Here is a 19,674-nt window from a genome sequence, read left to right on the forward strand (position 1 = left end):
GGCAAACTCTTGCTTTTTTTCATGTTGAAGCTAAGTTAATGCAATGCTTTGGTTCAAGATGTTATTGCTTTATTATACTTTTGTTTCTTTAAAGCTATAAAAATGAACAGCCCCTGAAATGTTTGGTCTTGCTTGTTCTTTCATGACTTATTAGCAACGATAATTTATGCTTTTAATCATTTCCTAATCTGTTGCTAAAACTTTGTTGGAAAACAGCTTTATCAGGAAAATAAAGTATTTTAAGCAATGTATTTCAGCATATCTGGAAGTCAGAGAAGGTGAGGATTATAGTTTACTGTGTATAGATGACAGCCCTTAATAAAATTGTTAATCTTCTTGCTCAGTAATTGCTGACATTCAATATGGGCTGTCATTCACTATGAATTTGTTTTATTCTGAGGTGGTCACTGCTGAAGTGGTAATTTGGAATGCATACTTTTTGCTTTAGGCCAGCTTCTACAAGTGGTCAGAGCAGCCAATGGTGCCCAGTATATCTTTCAGCCTCAGCAGTCAGTGGTTCTGCAGCAACAGGTTATACCACAAATGCAGCCTGGTGGAGTGCAAGCTCCTGTGATACAGCAGGTAAAAATCTTCTAAGTTCTGACCACCATGGGGTTCTTTTGTCTTCTGGGTGCTTCCCATTCTGTCTTCCACAGCTTTATCTATACATATTCTTAGACTCTTCTCCAGCACTACACAATCTGTCATTCTGAATTTCTCCTGACACCTCACAGCTTAACTTAGGTTCAGTATGTTTGACTAAATTGTTATCACTACTAATGCTTTCTCCTCTCCCCCTACCCCACCTTCCTTTTTATATGTGGCACCACTCTTCATCCAGCCTCCTAAGCTAGTTACTCAGCATTCATTCAACACACATTTACTGGGTGGCTATTTATCAGGGTCTTTACAAGAGACTAAAGACTTAGGAGCTTAGGAGTGAACAAAGCAGGAACTCGTCTAGTTTCATGGCACTTACATTTTATCTGGGAGGGGGTACATGGACTCCTCCCTTTTGCTTTACCTCTAGTGTCTAAGGTACCATGAAGTTCTATCAATTCTTAATAGTTCTTTTTTTCAGACTTCAATTTAAACATGTTTTCAATACTTCAATATGTTTGAAGCTTAGTTTTGTTTTCCCATACTCCCTTGTCATTTTCTTAGTTCATGTTCTCATCATTTCTCACTTAAAATACTGTGTTATCCTCTTGATTTCTCTGCCTCCAGTCTTATGCCCTCTTAAGTTGACTGCCAGTCTATTTATAGTCATTGTTCTAAAAATCTTTAAATGTTTTAATGATTTCCCATTGCTTATTGGAAAACGTGTAAATTTCTCAGCATGGGTTATAAGATCTTTTTTTGTGATCTTGATTTTTTTTTAATCTTTCCATGTTTATTTTTTGCCATGCTTCCAATCGTTACCTGCTTCAGCTGCTGTTTATATCATTGTTGACAAATACTTGCATCTGCTTGTGTACCAAGTGTTAAACACTTGTCTTTAACAGTTTAACAGTTATTTTCTTGAGGATCTTGTGTACTGTGAAAAAGAGGCAGACACAAAAACAGATGCTGTTAATATGGTAGTATGATGAGGGAGGTTAGGTCAGGGGAGTTGCATTAATCCAACCTGTTTACAGCTTTCCCAGTTTTGCTCTGCTGGTCCTTCTGGGTTTTCCCTTGATGCCAGTCTGTTTAGAATGCCAACTTTGGCCTTCCTTCTAGCAGTTCTCCCCACTCCCCGCCCCCCCCCCCCCCCCCCCCCCCCGTCCCAGGGAAACAGAGAAAGCCTGCCTAATCTCCCAAAACACAAATAGAAACTCTAGTATTACCTACTAGAGAAACTTCCTTGACCAGGTCTTGTCCCCCATAGCTGAGTTTAATACTCTTTCCTGTCATCTCATATGCTATATCATATGTCTCTTATATCTTCTGTCTTTTTGAGTTGTTATTGCTTTGTCTATTGCACTATTAATCTGTAAACTTCTGAAGAGAAATACTGTCCTGTTATTTTTGCTTTCCTTGGACCTAGTGACAAGGAGTTGCCATTTAGTACTTTTAATTTATAACTGGGTATGCTCTGCTTTTTACTTAGTAACTATAATTATAAATATGCCCATTATAACAGATATAATTAATGTTTATTAATATGTTCTTTTTGAGCTGTGATTTACTTCAGAACCCTAGAATGCAGAAGCTGGAAGGAGCTTTAGAAATCATCTGACCTGGTGGTTCACAACTTTGGTTATATGATTAGAATTATCTGGGAAACTTTAAATAAAATGAATAGATGTCATCTCATATCAGTTAAATCAGAATATTAGGAGTAGAGACCTAGGTATCAATATTTTTAAGTCTACAGGTTGTTAGAATTTGTAGCAGGGTTGAGAACCATTGCTGTAAACAGTGAAGCGAGGTTAAATGTCTTGCCTCTGCTGCATCTTTATCTGTGATCTTAGAACTGGAACCCAAGGCTTCAGTTTCCAGATGAGTGTTCTTCACAGGGTGAAAGTGTAGCATAATACTAAGAGCAGAACCAGAAAGCTTAGGTTCATGTTTTGTCTCCTAGTGACTTGATTGCAAGCTTTGCAAGTTATTAAACCTCCATACCTCAAGCAAATAAACTAATAACGTGTAACTCTTGGCCTGGAATCTGAAATATACATAATAGCAAGTACTTGATAAATGCAGCAATTTTAATTTAAAAAGATCTGTTTTTCTTTAGAAATTTGAATGGTAAAATGAAAATTTAGTGGATCCGTAGACTCACTAAACATTCCTCTTATGCTTTGGTGGTTTTTACCTGTATGTGAGATACGGCTATTTGAGGGTGATTCTTTCCCATTGGGGCCTGTTTCTGTGTATCAAATGATGAATCTGAGCAATTTGATCCTCTAACTATTCCTAATATGTCATTTTTCTTTTGTCTTAGGTCTTGGCCCCTCTTCCTGGAGGGATTTCACCACAAACAGGTGTCATCATCCAGCCCCAGCAAATCTTATTTACAGGAAATAAGACTCAAGTTATACCTACAACAGTGGCAGCACCTACACCAGCACAAGCACAGATAACTGCCACTGGCCAGCAGCAGCCACAGGCCCAGCCTGCTCAGCAGCAGGCTCCGTTGGTGTTGCAGGTTGATGGAACTGGGGATACGTCATCTGAAGAAGATGAAGATGAAGAAGAAGACTATGATGACGATGAGGAGGAGGACAAAGAGAAAGACGGAGCTGAAGACGGGCAAGTGGAAGAGGTCAGTTTTTAGTGAAGACGTGCAATGAGGGCCTGCTCACCTGTTTCTTCTTTCACTTGGTGGCAAACCGATGAATTCTATGTTTTTAGAGGCTGTTAGGGTACTATACAATGTAAGATTTTAAATAGTTAAATTATTAATAAGATTTTTAGATTGTTCTGGATGTATTTATAAAGTATTTCTGTACCTGGTAACAAAAAGCAAATGTATACCAAATTAGATTTTACTTATAAATGTGATGACAGTGCAAATAATTCTAATTCTTTGACTTAATACATTCATCACGATATAGCTTAAAGGTAAGACATTGGTAGAACCAGGTAGATGTGGTTCATCTTTTCCTTCAGTAATTTAAAACAGCATTTGGGAAGAGAAGGCACTTCAGAGTTAAAATGTTCCATATTCCATACCAGTTCCTTATAACCTCACTGCCCTTATTGTCCGTCTGCAGTTTAACACGCCATTCTTTCTTACTTATCTTTTGTTGTGTATTTCTAGAAGTGTATAAATATATCTTTGTTTTCCTCAGTGCTCCAGCTTAGGTACTTATAGTCAAGACGGTGTTTGTCTTAACCACAGTTTTCACTGTTACTGCCTCCTGCAACAACCTAAGATGTGATCTTCTAGTTTATCTTCTTTCTTCTTTTAAATTATCTAAGTAATGTTTTTTAAAGAATACTATTTTATTAAATATTGAACAGATAAAAAGTATTTTATGGTGTAAACAACCCAATGTCTGCATCTAGTTTAAAAAAAAAATCCCCTTACCTAACATAAAGTTCCCTGAGGGCCCCTCCCTAATCCCTATCTTCTTCCTTCTACCATCAGAGTATCCTTGCTCATGAATTGTGTGTTCATCACTACCTTGCCTTTATATTTTACCATAAGTATTTATATCCCTAGGGAGCTTATTGTTTAGTTTTTCATGCCTGTTTAGAAGTGGAATAATTGTGTATTCTTCTGCAAGTTAATTTTTTTCCCAAGATGGTATTCTTGAGGTTCATCTAAGTTGTTGCATATACATATAGTTATTTCACTGTTAAATGTTAAAAATTTATCCATTTTTGTGATACATTGGGCATTAGGGTTGTTTCCACTTGTTAACTGTTACAATTATAAAATATTCTGGAATAAGTCTTCTAGGGACACATTCAAGTGCTATACCTAAAGATTGAATTGCTGAGTCATAAGGCATGCATATCTTCAGGTTACAATAAAATGCCACAATGTTGTACTAATTACACTTCTGGCATTCAGTATATAATGGTGCATGGGTCGGTGTATGTCTTCACCAGTACTTGATGTTGTCAGGCTTAATTTTTTTGCCAGTTTGGTAGGCAGAAAAGTTTTCGTTTTGATTTTTCCTTGATTAATGATGAGCAGCAAAAGGCTTCTGCTACACCACTTTTTTTTCAATTTTCTTTTTTGTTATAAACACCATAGCAAATTTTAAAAAGCTCTTTGAAAAGAGAAACATATCATAGTTCTTGATTTCTCAAGTGTACTTAACACCTACCCACTCCCCTGTTCACAGCGGGATGATCGAAAGAAACAGGATTTTCAGGTCGGGGTGCCAGCGGCCATGCTCATCTTTATTTACTGGGTAGCCTCTTGACTCTTTCATGTTTTCTTTGTAGGCAGTCGTCAAGTCAAATGTGAAAAAATAGCAGTTTTTCTTGCCTAGTTGGCTAAGTTCTATTAATATTGGTTAGAAATGGTGATAGTGGTGATAATTGCACATACTAAGTGCAAATTGTACACTTTAGAATGGTTAAAAATAGTGAAATTTACCTCAGTAAATTTTCTTTTTACATTTACATTGATGATAACTATTTTGAATTACAGAATATATATACATGTACACGTGTGTGAGTAGGTACAGGCCTAGAGACTTAAAATCTTTCTTTTTTTCTTAAATTGGAGTATAGTTGCTTTACAATGTTGTGTTTCTCCTATACAACAAAATGAATCAGCTATGTATATACACATATCACCTCTCTTTTTGGATTTCCTTCCCATTTAGGTTACCACAGATCATTGAGTCCTGTGCTATATATATAGTAGGTTGTCATTAGCCATCTGTATTATATAGAATAGTGTATATATGCAAATCCCAATCTGTCCTGCCCCTGCCTTCCCCTTTAGATCCATATGCTTGTTCTCTTTGTCTGTGTCTCTGTTTCTGCTTTGCAGGTAAGTTCATCTGTACCATTCTTCTAGATTTCATAGTTCATATACAGTATTTGTTTTGATTATTTTTCTTTCTATTTTTATTTTGCCCTAGCTTCTCTTCTTCATTAATTAGAAATTAGAGTTGTATGTTTTATTTTCTGTCACAACTGAGGTTGAGGTTAACTTGATTGGTCGTTTTATGCTCTAGCTAGATCTTGGCATTTTAATTCTGTTCGTTATTGGGATCAAGATCCCCCCCTTCTTTTAAAATGTGGTTGCCTTAGTTATGCTTTAAGCCTCCACCAGTAGACGTACTAATTTGTATTCATAGTCCTAGTCTTTAAAGACTGGCTAGGCTGCCAGCTTTTTTCATGTCCTTGTTTTCCTCTTCCAGCTTCACCAGTGTGTTCTTTTTTACGCAGCTGCTTCTGGTGGTACACAATACCATTATCTCATTAAATCTTCATATTTTCCTAGATCCATTTCTAGACAAATAGTTACTGGAAAGAGTTATCTTCTTGTGCTGTTCTGAAAGAATAAAGGAAGTAAAGTAAAACATCTTTTCAGTCATACAAATTATATAGCTTAACTATTGTAATTACTATATTTAATTTCTTGCTGGAATTTCAGTGACATTGGCAGAATCTTAACACAGCCCATTAACAATATGTTCATGGTATATGTGGATCTGTCTGGCCCTTGGTTCTCAAAGAACTTCAAGGTCACTGTGTTTCTTTTCAGTGAATATTAGAAGGACCTTTTTTTAGTAATACATGAAATATAAATAAATGAACTCTCCTTTTTCATTTTTAGGAACCCCTCAATAGTGAAGATGATGTGAGTGATGAGGAAGGACAGGAACTCTTTGATACAGAAAATGTTGTTGTGTGCCAGTATGATAAGGTAAGAATTTAATCAGTTCTTTACTGTCTGAGCCACCAGGGACGCCAGTCCTCAGGTTACTAACGTTTTTGCTATTGTAATTTCTTCCTTAAACCATCCTGTCTGCCGTGTTCAAGCATTTGGTTAGCTGATTGGTGCCTCTTAGAAATTTTAGTATAAACTGTGTGAATGAAAGCAGTGTTATACTTTAGTAGATTATTTTAATGGGGTGAGAAATTAATTTGTATAGCTTTATAGTTGAAAAATAAGTTATGAATGAAATCACAAAAAATATGTTGTTTTTAATTTAGACTGTATCTCCCAACTTGTTAACAAAGTAAAGCCACTTTATGGTTGTCTTTTAACATGAATATTAACTCAGTGGGATAACCCTGTTTTCCCTCTGACCTCAACGATCTCAAAACTTAAAAGGCTTTAATTGAACCTTTCTATAACTTTTTGAACGAGGGTAATAAACAAGACTGGTAACTAACAAAAGATAAGTTTTTACTGAAAATTATTTTAAATTATTTAACTTTGCTGTGTGTAGTCCATGGGGTCACAGAGTCATACACAATGTGGGGACTGAACAACAACAAAATTTAGGTAGCAATAAAAATATTTTAAACTAGGTTCTATGAAAATTAACTATTGACTCCTTGATTTCTTAATTCTTAAAAGGGATGTTACTTCTCAAGTATTTTTGTTATAGTTTTGGCATTGTTGAGATTTTTTTGTTTATTGAAACATTTAATTCAGAATAAAATTTGTTTTCTGGCTATAGCCATTAAATTTATAATAAATCCACAAATTTTACTTCATTTTTATAATTTAATTTCAGCAGAGATCTTTACCAAGTGTTGAAACTATGACAGACATAGTTGGCTAAACATGTATTTATTAAGTGCCTAATTGTGTCAAGTACTGGAAGTGAAAGTGAAAGTCGCTCAGTCGTGTCCGACTCTGCGACCCCATGGACTGTCCATGGAATTCTCCAGGCCAAAATACTGGAGGGGGTAGCCTTTCCTTTCTCCAGGGTATCTTCCCAACCCAGGGATCGATATGTAGTCATATGATGTAAAATTTGTGCTCTTTATGCCCTCTTTTACAAATGATGAAAGTCTTAAATTTGCATTGCTTTTATAGAAATGAATATTATAAATAGCCATGTTTATTGCAAACAAATCTGTAGGAAAATTGTTAAAAAAAAATGATGCTTATCATTTTCTTATGTAAAGGTAAAATTAAGCCAGTTAAATAGCAGTGAAATGATAGAGAATTAGGTTAGTGAGGTCATTGATTCAGAGTATCAGGGCATCCACTTTTGTACTTTATGACTACTAAGTTAAGCACTCTAATACCTTATACCAAGCACATGATAATACAAGTAATTTCTTGTACATGCATATGGAGGAAGAGTATTGAAGTTGAAACAACAGGAGATCCCAGTAAATCTTTATTGTCAGGAAGACTCGAGGGAACTGATCAAACTATCCAGAATGCAATATGGATAGCAGGATGTCAGACACGTAAGAAAGGACCTTTACTTTAGCTCAACTAAGGAATATGCTTATAAGTATTTTCACATTATAAGAGACTAGTATTCTCCTTTGTACACTTGATATTTTTAATGTTAAAATTGGTGTGTTTTGCTCATGGAGACAGTATTTTAATGTTTTAAAGTAAGAAATTTAAAAATAAGTAGTGTGTTGTATGGTAAACAGTTTTAAAGTTTACAGAGATCTAATTTTTATAATCGAATGAGTTTTGGAAATTGGAGGGTTGATTCTTGATGTTTTAGCCAACAGTGAAAGAATGGTGGTGTTCTAAAATGGGCTTGGGTGTAGTTTGAGGCAACTTGAACTTCAGGAGTTTATTTTTGAAGCCTAAATTTCAACAGTGAGTCAGTTTTAGCAGCAGTCCTACAAAGAATTGATTGTGTTGCCAGTCAGATGAGAGCTTTAAATCTAATAATGAGGCAGAGTTCTCACATAGTATGGATAGGTAAGGACTGATGGCATCAGGTGTTGAGGCATCGGCCTTGTCTGTAGATAGTGTTACTTAATATTTTTGTCATGAGGAAAGTTCAGAGGCCTTTTTCCTTGCACTCAGGATACTCCTTTATGCAAGACTTAATATAAGGCCAGTAAATGAATTGTTTTTCAAGTTATATTTTGTGATTTTATTCAAGTAAAAATATTTACTACTTACTACTCAATATGACTTCAGTACTTAGTGTATGGAATATTACTTGATGCATATGATACTTTGTACATTTGCTTTCTGCAAGTTGTAAAAACTGCAGTTTCTTTACTTGTCTGTGGAATTCTTTTTTCGTGGCTGCTCATTGCTTGCTTATTTATTTAATTCCACATCTTTCAGCTTATCGTTACTTGTTTCGTACTAGAAATAAATTTATCTATCCATTTTTAGGATAATTAATATTTCCTCTATAGGAAGTCAAAGAGAAAAGGAGACAGATATTTTTATTCAAAAAATACTTAATAGTGTCTGTGATATTTCAGGGCACTCACTGTTCTAGGAGCTTGAGATAAGCCAATGAAAAAAACAAAACAGTCCCTGCCATTTGGAAGCTTACTCGAGTTGAGGGAGACAAAGGCTAAGACATAACAAAATGATAAAACAAATTACAGTTACCTCAGTACAACACTGGGGCTAATTGCATGTAACTTAGAGGCAGCGCTCTGTATCTGTGGTTCGTCTATATGTGTATAGTCATCCAACCACAGTCCATTTAATTCTATAGTATTTACTATTGAAAAATACCTGTGTATAAGTTGATCTATGCATTTCCAAACCCATACTGTTAAAGGTTCAACTGTAATATGCTATTTTAGAAGTTGATAATTAGTGTGGGTAATTATAGAGTGGGAAAGGAAACAGGATCAAAGTCTTGATGAAAGTTAGCCTTGTCATTATTTGGTGGCATAACCTGCCTACTTTGTGTGAGAAGCAGCAAGGAGGCCAGTGTAGCTGGGCTTGGGGGAGCAGTGTAGCAGTAAGTCAGGTAAGAGGGGGCAGGCGGTGTGGCGTAGGACTTTGTGAGGACATGGGCTCTCTCCCTGAGTGAACTGAGAAGCTCTTGGAAGGTTTCAAATATACAAAAGTGGTATCATTTACATTTTAATCTTTAAAAAAATTGCTTTGTTGAGAACAGGGTATAGAAGAAGCAAAGGTTGAAATGAGATTAATAGAGGGACATCATAGTAACCTACATGAGTGAAAATGGTGATTAAGGCTAGGATGATAGCGTTGAAAGTGATGAGAAGCAGCTGGATCTTGGATGTTTCGAAGGAGGAGTCAACGGGGTTTCATGACTCTTGTGTATGTGGTAGAAAATAAGAAAGAGAATCAAGAATGACTCCAGGATTTTTTTTTTTGATGAGGAACTAGTCAGAAGAATGAAGATACCATCAACTGAGATGGGAAAAGCTGCAGATGGAGCAAATTTAGGAGAGGAGAGTGGCTGGTTTGGGACATGAGTTTTCTATCTGTTAGATGTTCAAATCATCCATCCTAAGGTGTTAAGTGTAATAATCTAAATAGTGTAATTAGACCAGAGCTATAAGACCACTTGGGCTTCTCTGGTGGCTCAGTGGTAGAGAATCCACCTGCCAGTGCAGGAGACACAAGAGAACTGGGTTTGATCCCTGGGTCAGGAAGATCCCCTGGAAAAGGAAATGGCAACCCACTCCAGTACTCTTGCCTGGAAAATCCCATGAACAAAGGAACCTGACAGGCTTCAGTCTAGAGGAAGTCACAAGAGTCAGCCACGACTTAGTGACTAAACAACAACAAAATAAGACCATTTAATGTAAGAGGCCCTGTTCTGAATTCTGTTTCACTTTATTGTACTCTATTTTGCTTTAATAAATGAGAAAAGATTGATATATGGTAAATTTATATATAGCTTAAGTTAGTGGTCTTAAGGAAGGGCATGAGAGTGGTTTTCAAATATATGAAGTATTCATTGTTTTTTAGATTAACTTCCAAAAGGCAGAACTAGGATCAATAAGTAGAAGTTTGGGGTAAGCAGGTTTTAGTAAGGGGTAAAGTATGAAAGACTTGCAAGGGGGCTGTCCCAAGAAGGGATAACTCAATTTGCAATTCTTCACCTTCCACTTTTAACCACACTCAAGCAGACACTAAACAGTGATTTGCTAAGAATATGCATGGAGACTGTTTGCATGGGGATGTTAGACCATGGAGTTTTAGCAGTGGGATAAGAAGATGCCTGTACATAGTGAGAATTTCTGCATCATTATGGAAAACAGCCTGATAAATAGAAAGCGTCTTGGACTGGAGCAAAAGAATCATCTTTGTCACTTAATTATGATACGTCATTGATCATCTCATTGAACTTCTCCAGGCTGTAATTTTCTCCTTTGAAAATGAAAGCCTGAAATGGGAGTGATGCTTACAATTGAAGGGAAGGGAGACAGTGAAGACCTGGAAATCTGTTACAGAGTATTTTAATAAGTCGTATGACAAGAGGCTATTGATGTAGTAACTAGAAGATTATTAGTGGCCTTTTAGAAAACAGTTGCCAGGTATCCTGAATACAAGTAAAGTAGAATTAGAGATAAAATAATAATTAGAGAAATAATAATATTAGTATGAATTCTAATACTGGGGGGCCACAGTATTTAAAAAGTCAGCAATATGTAAGTTGTTAGTGTATATGAGGAACAAGAGAGTAGTTGTAAACATGATACCAATAATGAGAAAAAATGTCCTGGTGGTCAGTAGATAGGGAGAATGAAGAAAAGCCTATGGTTAATTAAATTGTATAGACATAAAAGGAGTTACAGAGAAAAGGCAAAAAATAAAAAGTGTTCTAGAAGCATCAGGGAGAACAAAGGGTATTCCTGTTTTAAATATTTTCCTGTAAAAAATTGTATAGGAAATGACACGTATATGCAGACCTGGTAGAGATTAAAATAATTTGCAGAGAAACATTATTGACTACTTTAATGAACCCAAATACTAAGAGCTATAAAATAAATATTATTAATTATAGATTTTTGAAAAATTCACCTAGTTAATTGATTTTTTTTTGAGAGATACAGAGATTGTGTCAAACTATTAAAATACAATTTGACCACAGTTGTATGAAAATAGAAATCAGATGGAGATTAAATATGCTACTGACCTTGAAAATACCTTGAGACAAATGAAAATGGAAATACACCATACTAAACATGTAGAATGCAGCAAAAGCAGTTCTAGGAAGGAAGTACATAGAAATGCCTACATCAAGAAATAAGGGAAAATCTCAAATAAACAATCTAACTTTACACCTAAAGGAACAGGAAGAAGCCCAAAGTTAATGGAAAGCAGGAAATAACAGAGATCAGAGAGGGAATAAATAGAGACTAAAAAGATAATAGAAATAAAGATCAATTAAACTAACAGCTGATTATTTGAAGAGGGAAACAAATTTGAGAACCCTTTAGTGAGACTCAGAAAAGAGAGGATTCAGATAAAATCAAATGAAAGAGATGTTAACAACTGATAATAGAAATACAAAGGATCATATGAGACCCCTGTAAACAATTATACTTTAACAAATTGGACCATATAGAACAAGTGGATAAATTCCTAGAAACGTAAAACCTTCCAAGACTGAATCATGAAGAAATTAAAAATCTGAACATACTGATTACTAGTAAGGAGATTGAGTCAATAATCAAAAACTTCCCAATAAACAAAAGTCTAGGGCCAGATGGTTTCACTGGTACATTCTACCAAACATTTAAGAAGAATTAATACCAATCCTTCTCAAACGCTTTGAAAAAATAGAAGAGGACGAAACATTTTAAAACTCATTTTACAAGACCAGTGTTACCTTGATACCAAAACCAGACTGGGGTGCCACAAGAAAAGGCACCCCTATCAGATACATAGGCTGGTATCAGATGATAGGCTGGTATCATCCTGATGAACATAGATGCCGAAGTGCTCAACAAAGTATTAGCAAACTGAATTCAGCAATTATTTAAAAAGATCATATACCATGATCAAGTGGAATTTATTCCAGGGATGCAAGGAGGGCTCTGCAAATCAGTGTGATATACCATGTTGACAACCCGAAAGACAAAAATCATGGGATGGTCTCAGTAGATGCCGAAAAAGCATTTGACAAAATGTAACATAAAAATCTCAACAAAATTGTTGTGGAGGTAATGTACCTAAACTTAATAAAGGTCGTATATGACAAACCCATAGGTAATATACTCTGAAAAGCTCAGAGCTTTTAAGATTAGAAATGAGACAGGCGTGTTCACTCTTAACATTTTTATTCAGCATGGTATGGAAAGTCCTAATCAGAGCTGTTAGGCAAGAAAAGGAAATAAAACACAAACAAATGAAGAAAGGAAGGAGTAAAATTCACTATTTGCAGGTAATTTTGTATTACAAAGAAAATGCTAAATACTCCACCAACGAACTGTCAGAGCTATAAATTAATTCAGTACAATTGCAGGATACAGAAATCTATTGGGTTTCTATGCACTAATAATGAACGATCAGAAAGAGAAAATAAGAAAACAATCCCATTAACAACTGCAGCAGAAAGAAAATCTAAACGAAAAACCCTGAATTTATAGATACAGAGAACAGATTGCCAGAGACAGGGTTTGGAGGTTAGGTACAATGGGCAAAGGTGGTCAGACACAAACTTCAAGTTATAAATATTTGAGGATATAATGTACAGCATGATGACTAATGTTGATGACACTGTGTATTTGAAAGTTAACAAAGAGCTTAAATGTTCTCATCACAGGAAAAAAAAAATTGTAACTATGCATGGTGATGGATGTTAGCAGGCTTACTGTGGAGATCATTTTGTAGTACACACAGAGATCCAGTCATTACTTTGTACATCTGAAACTCTCTGTTACTTGTCAATTATATCTCAAAAAGAAAACAGTTTGCAGTTGCAGTAATATACATGTTTGGTGTGTGAATGGGTTTTCTTGTTGTTTGTTTCCTCTTTTTATTTTATCTCATGCATTTTTTACTTCTTTATTTAGATACACAGAAGTAAAAACAAATGGAAATTTCATCTCAAGGATGGCATTATGAATCTTAATGGAAGAGATTATATATTTTCCAAAGCCATTGGGGATGCAGAATGGTGAAAAGAGTTGGTTCTTTTTCTTTTATAACTAAAACAAAAGAAACAAAAAAAAAAATTTAAAGTGGACAGTTTGAAACTTGGGACATATACCAACCAAAACTTAACTTCTGCATGTCAGAAAAGTGCAGTAGAAGCAGAGCTACTGGAACAAAGAGACCTTGACAACACAGACACTACTTCTAACTGGCAAGCCATGGAACTATAGCACCTGGGGTTGTTGGGGTGGGGAGGGTGGGGATTTGTGTAAGAAAACCAGAATTGTCGATTTTAAATACAGGTACCTGCCACTGGTAATTAGCATGTAAAGCTTTGTTTATATTCCTTCCTCCAACTTGAGTTCAGCCAGAAGATACTTGTTGGAATGAACTGAAGAAACTTCCCTTTTGATAGATTGAACTGAAACTGCTTATTGTACGTGGTTATATTTGGTAAAAATTGCGTGTTGAGCTTTTTACAAAAGGGTAAGAATTATGGTGTTGAATTTTAATTCACTTGTATAAGGAAACAGTTTAGAACTCTTAAAGGTCTTAAATATTTTTACTTGCTGTTCTCCCTCAGTAATATATACCTCTTCCTTCCCTACTTGATGAAACATCTATTTACAAGTTAAAGGAAGTGTATAATCAGTAATTACAGTTTGGAGACAAAATTTACCTAGGAGTGGATGTTTATTTTAATTAGATTTTCAGACTCATTATAAATATAAAGACTTGGGTCTTGTCTGAGTTGAGCAGAATTAAAATGACAACTTCAGTTTCCTAACAGAATTGTATTTGTTTCTTTTAGTCCCACACCTTAAAAAGAAACCCCAAGTGGCTCCTCAGGAATGCAGTTTTCTAGCAGAAAGGTACCATCTAGCTGGAATTATATACATATGAATAGATAGATTATTTTCCTGTTGGGCTGAAGTGTATGTTTATGTATGTGTTTAGTCTTTAAGCTAAACAAACATTTAGATAACATTCTGTGCATTGATTGATACATTGGGCAGGTGGTGAGGACCTGGATTTTTATCAAACAATTTAGTAATTTTAAAAGTTTCTTGTGTTTACTAGTAAAGAATTTTAAAACTCTTACTCTAATTGAACATTTTTTAAAATGCAACTTTATAATTTGAGGGAGAAATTTTGGGGTTAGAGGAGGGTGGGCCACTTACATACTTACCTCTCTTTCGTGCAGTGGCCCTTCCAGGCCACTGATAATACAGTGGGCTCCAGTTTGCACATCGGGAAGACAGCATAGAAATTTGACTTGTATATTAAAAACAGTAGAAATGTAATATGTATGTGAAGAATGCATAGCTCTGTTTTCTGTAAGGGGCTCTAAAGAACAATGTGGCAGTGCTGTATGTTCAGTGTGAACGAGTTGCTTGGGAGAACTACAGGAACATGTGTCCTCACCTTTGTTCTTAACACCTAATTCTTTTCATGGTTTATTTTGACAAAATTCACATGTGTTTAACTTGTATATTGGTTTTTTTAAGTCTTCCACTTTTGTCTTCCTTTTATTTGCCTTTGTGTTTCCAGAACTAACAGAGAAACACTTTAAAGTACATTGCAGAGAAAAACTGTGAGCTGTTTTATATTTTCTTTTTTTTAGCACAAATCTTTAAACTTCTTTAAAAGGCTAATTTTTTTTTTTTTATTTTCTTTTGCCTACTTCCCACCTGAAATACCACCTTGGTCCCTTTAACTTATGTTCTGAACTTTGATATAAATGGTGGTTTCTAGCATGCTAGTAGTTAGATTTATTTCAATGCCATATCTGGTGATACGGTTTTAATTTTTACTATATTAATTTAGTTTTTTTGAGGTTTATTTGTTTACCCCAGTATGCTCAAAGCACACGCAGGTTTTTTGTTTTGCTTTGTTTTTGTTGAGCCTGGGAGGAGAGGGGAAGGGAGTAAAATCACAGAAGTCCTGTTCATTTGTCCTTCAGTATAGTTGCTAGTAGGTTTATATTTACCTAGTGAAGAAGTCAATGACCTGAACTACCTATAAAAGTTTAGCATTGCTGCAGTGTTGATTGAAACCCTTTGGCTATCTAGTAGTTCTTATGCTACTGAACCTTGGATTACTATATGATACTCAGCTTATATTTTGGACTCTCTGTGTAGACAAAAACATTGCATTCATTATAGAATTGTACACTAGCCTGTTTTTATAACATTGAAACATCAACAACCACTGCTTTCAGCGTGACTTAGTAGGGTTGTTTTGAAGCAGGAAATAACCATTTATATTTGCACCTGTGTATATTGCATATCAATTATGACATACTTGGCAAGCGCTTTTCTTTTACCTGTGAAAATTCTGAAAACTGGTCCAAACAACACTGTATACCAAATTGTGCTCTTATATATAACACTGCATTGTGTTCCTTTTTAGTCAAATAGCATGTTTTAGTTTTATTATAGTGGCTTGCTATAAGAATGCCACTTGCTTATCTTTTATTGTACTTGAATTCTTAATCATGCTTTTAACATTTTATTTAACATCATTTCATTAGGTTCCATTAAAAATGTCATTCCTTTGAAAATGCAAGGATTCCCACTTTCAAAATTTTGAAGTAAAGATAACATTTATTCAAAGAAGGAAAATAGTTCAGACTTGGTATTATGAAATAAGTGAAGGTTTCAGAAAAGGATTTGTTTAGATTTGCACAGATGATGATGGCACCTTGTATTAAAAAACAATCAACAGTGCTAAGGAAAATTTACACAAAAGTACTAGGTTTAAGTGTGGAAATGTGTGCCTTTCAGTGTATGTACTCTTTTTTTTTTTGGTGGTCATTTGGATAATCAGACCATTTGAATGGCTGAGAGCACATTTAAATTCTGTGGAGCGCCACATTTGGCTGAAACAACTGTAATGTGCAATTAGTTTCTAGACTAAAATGTCTGTTATATGAGGGGGATCTTTATATTGGGCTTTTATATTTTTTTAAATGTTCACATTTCTTTCTATTAATTAAATGCCATCATAGCACCACATTTATATTGCCTCTTAAAATCAAAGCCACCTTGATGATGTTCTTCTTGGCATGCATCAAGATTTGAGCAGTGTGTATAGTGATTAAAATGTATTCTTGAAGAGCATAGTCTAATAGACTCTGGTTTAGACTGCAAGAACATAAAAGTATAATAGCTTTTGTATAAAGATTTTCTTTTGCTATATGAAAATCAAGGATTTGGTTTGCTTTTTTTCTGGCTTTTATGAAGGAATAAAAAGTGTTATCTCCTTCTAAGAGTAATTTTTGATTATCTTATAGCAATAATGTCACCATTCTTTTCAGAAATAAATACACCTTGTATAGGAAATCAGACATAATTTTCTTGGGAGCTCCCTTTATATCTTAGCTTTTTCTTCCTCTTAAGAAAATTCCTATATTTTCAGATTATTTCATCTTGAACTTTTTTGAGCTTTTGTGCAATGTAATATTTTATTGATCCATCTTTCTACATTTTCATTTTATTTCATACGTCTATCTCCCACCTATCTCTCTGAATCAGCTGTTTCAGGTTTTTAATTCATTGGTTAAAAAATAGTTGCTTTATATATTTCCTCATGGGTTTATGTTAAATAGTTTTGCATTTTAATCTATTATGCCATGGAAATTATTCTGAAGTTTGTATTCCCTTTTTAAGCCTGCCTTAGTCTATTTTTTGGTCATTTTTTATGGTTTAAGGAAGAACACACAGAACTTGATATTTTTATTTTGAGGAACAAGAAAAATTGTTTTTTCTTTTAAGAGAAGAACTACACTGAGTTATTAACTACTATTTCAAGTTTCCTTAAATCATCCGGTATGCTTCAGGGCTACAATTTGGGGGGAGGGGCTAATTCTTTTTGCTGTTCTGAGCTACTATTGTCAACTGCTGTTGTACATACTGTTATGTGTAAGGGCGTAAATATATTTATTATGTTTGTAAAATTCATTCTGTACAATTGCAGATCAAGGTTGCTCTTCTGTGATATATGGAATATTATGTTTTAAAGACCATCTTGGAATACAATTAGAGAACTTAGTATTTTGATGTACTAAGACCTATTTTAAGTTTAATATTTTACCTTTGCAAAAACTTTAATTAAAGATGTTATTTAAAAAAAGTAATGCTGCTTGCTTTGCTTACTAGTTTATAAAATTGTTATATAGATAACTGAATAAAACTATACAGTTGAGAAAGGAAAACGCTTTAGATTGTTAATAAGTTCCATTATCAAAAAGAGATATCATTAAAGTCTATACCTTTAATTGGGGTGGGATGTCAGTCTGAATATTAAACTGTGTTATAAATTCTTAGTACCTTTTAAAAAGAATAGTTGTAATTTCTAGGTACACAGGAGTTTAAATTGGGCTAAAGTCACACCAACAAAGTGTAGCTAAAAATTGATATAAGTAACATATTGTATTAAGTGAGTAGTTCTACTCCAAAGAATAGATTACTTAAGATAAAATTATTTGAGAATATACTTGTTTTTTAATTTCACTGTTTAGCTATATATTTTTCTTTTAGTTCAGAGATTGTAAATAGTTGCATAAAAGGAGAATCAGATCATTAAGGCCTGTACTACATATTAAATATATTTTGTGTTATTTTAGAAAGTATTAAATAATTAGCAAGTATTTTTATTTATAGTTATTTCAAATGAATCATTAAGAAGAAGCTTGCTTTTTTGTAATTTTTTTTATCCTGTTACTACTTTATCTAGGAAACTTGCAAATTTTAACCATTAAAACAATCATAATAAAGATACTTTATTTGTTGCAGCAAATCTTGTTATTTTTGCAGTTTAATTCAGGCTCCTACATTGATGATCGTAGCCTTTTTGGCCTCAGTTTCCCCATATATAAAATGCAGCAGTATGGTTTTGAGAATTAAGTGAGATAATATACGTAAAGATCCTAAAGTGGTGCATTTTGTACCATAGTAAGCACTCAGATATCACAGTTATTAACTTCATAATATCTGTGGAGCTGAAAAATATTTTTAAATGGTCAAGAATAGCAAAAGAGAATATGGTCTGAATTGAGAAGCAGTAAACGATTTGGATACAGCAAAACAAATGAAGCCTGGGAGGTTTGCATTAATGGAGCCGTGCGTCTGTCTGTAGCAGAAAGGGCCTGAGGGGAGAAGGGTGGACGATGGGTATGGAGAAGAAGAATGAAACACACCGGGAGGTCTGTAAGCTTTTCTTTCCCTTCTTGAATTATATGTCTAAAATAGATTGGATTTTCCCAAAGCTAAAACTGTAGTAATGTTATAACATTTAAAAAATTATGTAATTTTCCTAAATAGCAGTGGCTTTTGCTCATTTCATTTACGGAAAAAATAATGAAACAACACTGTTAATGAAAGACATTGAAAGTATGATTACATCACTCTGACATGAACCTCTCTCCCAGTGCTTGTTGGCAATCCTGTTTATGGAGGCAAATAGCCTTTGTGTCATTGCTCCTACTTCCCAGCCAAAGAGGAAGGTGCAATGTAAGTAACTGGTTACTTCTGTTTCTGTCTGAAATGTAAATTTTCTGAGGCTGAAAGGGAATCAAGCACAGAGCATGTATTAACATACTCATTCAACTCAGTGATCTTCCATAGGCATGGAATTGTGATCAGTGTTATTGGATAAGCCACAGATGAATAAAGTAGTTGTTGTCTTTAAAAGCAGTGAAGTTGGATTGTCTGGGTTCTAATCCTAGTGTGGATTGGATTGACAGCAGTGAGTTTGGGCATATTACCAAACTAGACTACCTCATAGGTTTGTTGTGACATGGTAATGACAGATGACAGGATACATATGTTGCATTTATTACAGTCCTTGACACGTGTATGTACCCGTATGTCTTTGTGAGGCATAATGGTCACAGAAAAGATCTTAAACTGGCAGGGTTACTTATGTGAGTTCTCCTTATCTTCCTATTTAATAGAAAGAGGTTTACCATCTGTGATGAGACTTCAGCAGATTAAAGTGAGAGATCTGAGAACTTAATATTAGCAATTATTGAGAGCCTTGAACTTGCCAATGGAAATAGTTCTAGAAACTTGTAGTTGTGTTCCTCACATTGGAAATGAATTTTGTGTTCTTGAACCAAGAATGGCCTGGATCTTAGCTTCGAACTTCAGCTTTCTGAAGGTGGTTGTGTTGATACGATACCAGTTACCTCCTGAGTACTTCTTGAAATAGCCTACTTTCTCAAACACAAC

General features: G+C 34.7%; 1 protein-coding gene across 2 annotated transcripts in view; it reads left to right on the plus strand.

Annotated features, from left to right (window-relative positions):
* Positions 1-18,192, plus strand: part of GTF2A1 (general transcription factor IIA subunit 1) — a 39,644-nt gene extending 21,452 nt beyond the window's left edge. For both annotated transcript variants that reach the window (XM_061156506.1, XM_061156504.1), the window contains 4 exons: positions 449-582; positions 2,930-3,250; positions 6,236-6,325; positions 13,360-18,192. In XM_061156506.1, the coding sequence (XP_061012489.1) occupies positions 449-582; positions 2,930-3,250; positions 6,236-6,325; positions 13,360-13,467 (653 nt within the window). In that variant the 3' untranslated portion in view covers positions 13,468-18,192. The remainder of the gene's footprint in view (positions 1-448; positions 583-2,929; positions 3,251-6,235; positions 6,326-13,359) is intronic.
* The last annotated feature ends 1,482 nt before the right edge of the window (positions 18,193-19,674 follow it).

The sequence above is a fragment of the Dama dama genome, chromosome 12 (genome assembly GCF_033118175.1).
Source record: "Dama dama isolate Ldn47 chromosome 12, ASM3311817v1, whole genome shotgun sequence".
NCBI lineage: Eukaryota > Metazoa > Chordata > Mammalia > Artiodactyla > Cervidae > Dama > Dama dama.